A 7,500-nucleotide genomic window follows, 5' to 3' on the forward strand; every position below is an offset into this window, starting at 1 on the left:
GCCTTTCATCAGTTAGTTTGGCTTAAACTTTTCAAGTCTTTTCTTCAGTGTAAAATTAGGCGTTTTAGTGCATTTTAGCGGCCGCAATTGGACAGCTTGATTGTCGTTTAATCGTGCATGAGTAAAGAGTATTTGAAAAACTGAGCCCTGCAGCCTACATAACACATCAGTGAGCTATCCTTGAGCTATCCTTAAGTTGGCCAACTTTTTCAAGGTTCAATCCGTTTCTGTCCTCGCTAATAGTTTCAAAGTCTTAAATGATATAAACACGGTTTTAAAAAAATTAAGAGAGAAGACAATAAAAGCATCGTTTTTCGGAACTGAAAAGGTCAAGGTGTACTTGAATTGGAGCCTCGTTCATGCATTCTTCATATATATATTTTTTTGTTTCTGCCCTCGCTAAAAACAGGTCAATGTAAGAAACGAAATTTTGACGCTGTATCTGCGATAGTTTCAAAGTCCCAAATGATATGAACACGTTTTAAACAATTTTAAGTGCAAAGAAAATAAAAACATCGTGTCTCAGGACTGGAAAGTTTAAGGCGTACTTGAATTGGGCGTCGTTGCATTTTTCCCTATTTTTATTTTTTATTTTTATTTTTTTGCAAAGTTCGACACTTCGTGTGAGATGTCAAAATTGGGCGTGACTCTAGTCATGTGCATTTCTGGACTTAAGTGCAAAGTTCTGGTCGGATGAAAAAGGCGATGAGAGATTTTCAGACCAATTACTTAGCTTTACATTCAGAGAGTATCACGCCAAATTAATATTTCGGACATGCACTCAACAAAAACAATTTCTCATGGATCACATTCAAGATAATTCTTACCGTAAGAGAGATTCCTGTTCCTGTAGCGGCGGCTGTAATATACGGAGTAGGGCTTCCATTATAAACCAAATTATACAAGGATCCCTTACTCGGCGGATTCAGTCCAACTAACTTCACCTTAACGGTATCTTAAAAGAATAAATATATCGCATTAATTTAAAGTCTTTATTGCCAAAATACTGAACGACTTCAGCCGTGTACTGACATCTTATTATGAAAGCCCTATCGTCACTTTGTATCTCTACCGAATCCCCATAAGTTTGGGTTACTTCCAAGACCAAACAATGTAAAGATACTTGTACGACAAAGGGAATGTTCATATGGAGGTGGGGGACTGCGGGTAGGTGAGGTACCCCGCCTACGCAGTACATTAGTTTTTTGCAGTATTGCCCGATCCCGCTAGCCCCTCTACTAGTTGGTAGCTCTCTGATAGAAAAAAAAGGTTTCCTGTTACAACTTGTTAGGGTTCACCCGTTGGATAACTTAACATGAAACGGGCATGTCCCTCATATTGTAAAGAAATGGAGTAAGCGGCTATACGGAATACGTGCTCTTAAGGAGTGCGGACTAACTGATAGGCAGCTTCTTCTAGTCTATTGAAAGCATCACCAGATCTGTGTTAGAGTATGTGAGCCCCGCTTGGGCTGGCCTTACGCAATACTTAAGTGACCACATTGAATCGGTACAAAAGAGGGCGCTAAAAATTATTTTTATGCCCCTGTGCTATGGGGACGTGCTCAAGAAATAAGGCTTAATTTCGCTGCGCCAGAGGAAGGAGGATACGTGCATAACATTTCTCAAGTGAAGTTACTCTTCTTCACACCTTCTACGCAACTTAGTGCCGCGTGTTGTACACACAAGACTCTTTGCCCTTAGAACAGGAGAAACTGTTTCTGTGCCTGCTTCCGAGATTTAACAGACTCGGAAACTTTTGCTCCATCAAATACCAGAATCACGTTTAAAACACCGGCGAAATATGATATGTCTTAATAGAAATAGTATTTAATATTTACATAGTACTTAATACTTACATTTAATTGATATAGACAACGTTTGTATTTATGTGTCACAATTGCCCTTTTCACGGTTAGGTTTTCTCATTTGCATTACAATATAATCTAGCATGTATGTGAGGCAGTTTCGGGCTATTTTGTAGTCTTAACCCGAATTTGCCTCACATTCGACCACGTTAGATTACATTGTAATGCAAATGAGTAAAACTAACCGTGAAAAAGGCTATTCAGAAGTATTTGTATGTAATTATTGACCTGCCTTGTAATTCAATTTATGCTGCAAAAAGGTTGAATAAACGATCATCATCATCATCATCATCATTGTTATTATTATTATTATTATTATTATTATTATTATATTATTATTATTATTATAAAATAAAATAATTATTATTATAAACATATTCATAAACATTTTTATCGATTATATGTATATATATATATATTTTTTTTTTTAATTCGTTTTTGTTTATTGGGAATAGTTTTTTAGATTTGTGATTGTTTTACATACCTATAGATATATTTTTTATTGACCTGCCTTGTAATTCAATTTATGCTGCAAAAAGGTTGAATAAACGATCATCATCATTATTATTATTATTATTATTATAAAATAAAATAAAATAATTATTATTATAATAAACATATTCATAAACATTTTTATCGATTATATGTATATATATATATATATATATTTTTTTTTTTTTTTTTTAAATTCGTTTTTGTTTATTGGGAATAGTTTTTTAGATTTGTGATTGTTTTACATACCTATAGATATATTTTTTATTCATAAATTATTATCCTCAATATGTTTTACTTCTAAGAGCTTTTTTTTTGTTTTAATTTTAAATAGTCATATCTGTTTTTGGCTAGTTTTGGGAAAATTATATTCTTCTTTTTATTCCTACTTTGCTCAGCAAACACACCCTGCAATCTATTATAGTTTATTTGTGTCTTTGTTTTATCGTGTGAAAATTATTATTATTATTATTATTATTATTATTATTATTATTAATATCCCCGGCGACTGTGGTGAGGTTTCCAAATGCTATCGCGTGGTCGCTAAGCACGAACACAAACAAAGATGGCCGGATGGATGTTACCCCAGTCAGGCTTCAGCATTCACATGGAGAAAACTCTCTCCATCTAATTAATCGGGTTACACGATCTGGGTACCCGCCTCAGTGAGGTACCCCACCTCTCATGTGAATATATGATCAAGATAAAAAGAGAGATTGGTTACCCCATCGAGGCAAGGTACCTCATCTACCCTGGGGTCCCCAAACTCCATATGAACAAGCCCCGGCATTGTGGCATAAGGCAATTTAAGCATCGAAGAACGGCTATGGTAACGATTGTGCCAAAAGGGAAGAATGTTATTGGTTACAAAACGAAAATAATTTTGCTGCACCTGCTGCACCCATTTAAGTCCATTTCTTTGCCGTGCTGTGTGAACAACAACGTGAAATAAAGCAATGATTTCAGGTTTTGATAACGGGAGCCCGCGGATGATACGATAATAAACCGACCGTTCAACTTCTACATTTACTTCTAAACCGTTAACAGCAATCCAGTTATATGATCAATAGTTCGCCCGTTTGTACAATCGTGGACACATCAATGAAGTTTTCGTTGACTTTTGCCGTTGTCCTTGCTTAAACTAGAGCAGTTTTCAATCGAGTGTCGTAAAACCAAATACCAAAGTAATTACTTCGACCAATCATAGCAGATGCAAACAGCGCAATGAACCAATCCAATTCCGAAACAATTCCATGTAACTTGCTCAAAGCGCGGGAAAAATCCCGTCTTCAAATAGTAATTGGTTTTGGTCTTCCTTTTCATTGATTGATTGATAAACTAGCGCGAGATCTTTCAGTGAACCAATCACCACGCGTAGAAATTGCAATCGGGTAATTACTTTCGACAGTCATTTGAAAACTGCTCTATAATAATTTGGCAAGCAAAGTGTATTATGGGGAATTCGAAAATGGAGAATGTAGCCACTCAGTTGAGAGCGGGTCAATTTGTTGGGCCCTTGTGTTCCCGTGAGAAGACTTGATGAAAGAAACGTATATATTTAAGTGCGGGTTTAGCTGTGCGGGTTATGGATGAAAGTAAAATATGATTCTCGCACTTGTAGAGTGTTTTCACTCACGTGACCAGTAACCTTGTTTTTCCACCGAAACAAAAGGAAACGTTTGCATGATAATAGAGCTCAATTCCCGGAGGATTAGTTGGGTACACCAACCTGGCCGCCGTTCCATTGTTTAGGAACACCAACATGGCCGCCGTGACGTCAGGTGTAAACGCTCTATTTGGACATTTTAAGCAATTCCCTCTTTCAGACACCTGAGCAATTCAGGAAGCTTCAACGGGACTCGGATCCATACCTCTGCAGAGGATTTGTACCGACCACCTATCGCAATGTCCCACCCGGTGGGGAACAGAAATTTAGTTTCTATAAAAGTATATTGACTACCGTAAGGAAATTTCATTAGAAAGCTCGTGTCTCGAGTGCTAACCCTTCGTTAGACAACAGGGGCACCGTCTCAAGGAATAATTTTGTAAAGGAAGGTGCGCTAGAGTTTCCAATTATTTGAACTCAGACTTTCGAGGCGCACTATGATTTTAGACATTTTTCTGAACACATTTCCTATATTTTGGAAACAAAGATGTGCTTGGAGTATGCATACTTACCATTACTTGAGCAAATACTGAAATACTTGCACAGATTGAACATGTCGGATAGCCTGGACGTATCTACCTGAAGCACCAGTTGTTCAAAGGGTGGATAACGCTATCCACCGGGTAAACCACTGGCCTGTCCAAAGTGTTATTGTGCTTTGGGTCACGTGTGAATGCTAGCAGAGATAAACTACTTGAAACTACTCTTAAGTCTGATGGCAAGTAAGCAGCTATCACAGTTTTTACAGACCCAGTTCTCCAAGAGCATATTAACACTATTTAACTGTTAACACTGTTTGAACTTTGTCCGTCAAGAAAGCCTTAACAATCTTAATTTATGCTGAGAAAAAAACAAACAAAAGTCTAAGTCAAAATCGAGTCTTATGATCCTGTGGACACCGCAGTTTACCGTTCCAGTAATCCAGGATTATTAGCTGAAGGCCCATGTTAGCCGATTGCAAAAGACATTGGGCGCCGCGTTGAATTTCGCACTTATGGAAAATTCGAAAATAACCCAATCAAAACGCTGGAACTATGCCACGCAATGTCTATTGAGATAACATGAACCTTTACTTAATGAGTCTAGGAAGACAAAACACTCCTACTTTCGGCGTTAGTTATGCCCAATTCTCCATTTGTGAAAACGCTGGTATTGTTGGGTTCAAACTTGATCACACCGTTCTTCACTGGGTTCCACAGTGTGTAAGTGCCCTTGCTGATAGGAGGAGACTTTGAAATGAGAAAATACATAATGAGTCACACAATAAGCCATCTGATGATCATGATGCTGTCGAAAACAACAAATATTGAATCAACCTCTGAACAGTTATAAGTAGTTTCTACACCATCAGACGTATTATTCTGATGGGTTTATCATAAACTACTTACTTAGCATCACCACTGAGTGTTCTGTCCAACACTGAAATAAAGGTGCCCCACTTTTAAATATCTTCCGCAATTTGTAACAATCGAATTTTGCATCAAAATAAACTGCTGCAAGTATGTTATTCAATATTGCGACGAGTGTTATTTCAGTGGTTTGACAGAACCATAGGTCTCCCTTGTAATGAGCCTTCATGTTCTCTGATTATTGTGCGAAACATTTCAACGAAGAGAATCGATCCTAAATTTAGGTAAAGCTGTAAAAAAGGATATACAGATATGCAGTGATATATACAGTAAATTAACCAATAAAAAACATTATTTCTTTTCCTTTATAAATAATTAATGAGACGAAAGAGAAGAATTTGTACATGTCACACAAGTGGATGGTGCTCTTTGCGCATTTCGGTTGGTTCAGGAGCGGAAACAAAGAAATCCAGAAATTGCTGGCTTTCCATGTGACGTCATGGTGGCCATGTTGGATGGCAAGAACAATAATCTGTCTCTCCGCTGGGAGCTAAACTTTAAACGAAATTGTATTGTATTGACCTCCAATATGGCTGCCTTAGTCATTTGGGTGAGAAACAAGAACAGGGTGCAACCCCCACTAAAACGAAAATGTGCGTTAGTTGAGAGGATGCTTCCAGCAAGACACTTCGAAGAAAGGTGAGTTTCATAAACTCTTCTTTTAAAAATGGGAACAATTATGTCCAAAAATGCAAGTAATTATTATATCCACACGCCAAAATTTAATATGCAACACGAAGTGTCCTTTTACGTCTAAGCGTTTGCCACACATTTCTAGCCATAAGGTTGGTATAAGGATTACCATTGTAATATACCGGCAGCTGTATATTTTTAGTTAAAGGCCAGAGGTCAGGAGACTCTTTGTGATGTAATCGTCTTGCCAGAAGCGAGTGATGTTGAAGTTGGAGAGAAGAGTAAATTGGACCCTTCGCGACGCAAGCTCGTTTCCAGGGCTTTTGACCATCGTACTCTCGGCGGTGAAAAGCCCTGAGAACGAGGTTGTTTTTGACGTTTTCGTAAATCGTCGTGTATCTAACTAGGTTCACTTTTTTATTTGGAAAGGGGGAGCCATGGCCCTCACCCACTCCTCCCATCCGAGCCAAAGAAGCTCGAAGAAAAAAAATAAAGGCTACTGGTACGTAATCGTCACCGTTTCAAGAAGTAAATGTTTTTGGTTCCTTAGGTACTCAGCTTGTATAGTAAATGTAAAGAATTTTGAAAATGGTAGACTTCTAATAAGGCCGCCTCACCACTCGGCTTATTTCCTCCCATATTCGTATTTAGCATAAATACATAGGTGATTATTGAAAAGTCTCTGCGATGATTGGTTGCACTTGAGGTGATTATTGGGCGATAATCACCTAAGCGATTCTTTTTCAAAAAGCCGTTTTGTCAAGGTGACGGACTAACGGATATTTTTCAAATAATCACCGATATAATTATACTACAACGATTATTGCGACCTCAGGCTCGGTGAATATCGGTGAATAAAAAGTTCAACTACGTCTCTGTTAATTAATTTTTTTTTTACCTATATTCACCTCGACTTCGGCGAATAATTGTTAAATGTTTATGTTACGACATGCAGATGAAGGAGTTTGTTATCTCAGGATACAGTCCAAAAGCGTTTTAACTCTTTGATCGCGTTTTAACGCTTTTTTGTTACTCGCACAAGTGTTTTTAAGGCCTTTTTATGGGGAAGGTGGGGGAATTGGGGGGACTCAAACATAATTTACGTGATCAATTACATTTGCATTCTCACTTCCCTCTTAGCTTTCTTTACCGCGGCAACTTCTTTCATTTAAAATCATGACACCAAAAAATTGACCTTCTCGCAGCAGATGTGTCTCTGAAGCGAAGATGCTCGAAAGATGCGTGCTTCAAAACGTTTTTGTCAAACGCCTTCGAAACGCGTTCTGAGACGCTTAAAAACACGCTTCAAAACGTTTTTCTCAAACGCCTTGCAGTCCTGAATTTTCTCAGCCTTTTCACAAATGCAAATTGTTAAATGCTCTGGGTGTTGGCAATTGTGCTCGCATGTTGCTTATTGGTAATTTGCTTTCTTC

At 37.8% G+C, this 7,500-nt stretch overlaps 1 protein-coding gene across 3 annotated transcripts in view; it reads right to left on the minus strand.

The window, feature by feature from the left end:
• Positions 1-7,500, minus strand: part of LOC138060768 (uncharacterized) — a 19,506-nt gene that overhangs the window by 824 nt on the left and 11,182 nt on the right. For all 3 annotated transcript variants that reach the window (XM_068906629.1, XM_068906628.1, XM_068906630.1), the window contains 2 exons: positions 5,131-5,254; positions 828-955 (listed from right to left, as the gene is read on the minus strand). In XM_068906629.1, coding sequence (XP_068762730.1) covers positions 828-955; positions 5,131-5,254 — 252 coding nt within the window. The remainder of the gene's footprint in view (positions 1-827; positions 956-5,130; positions 5,255-7,500) is intronic.

Source organism: Montipora capricornis, chromosome 8 (genome assembly GCF_036669925.1).
Source record: "Montipora capricornis isolate CH-2021 chromosome 8, ASM3666992v2, whole genome shotgun sequence".
NCBI lineage: Eukaryota > Metazoa > Cnidaria > Anthozoa > Scleractinia > Acroporidae > Montipora > Montipora capricornis.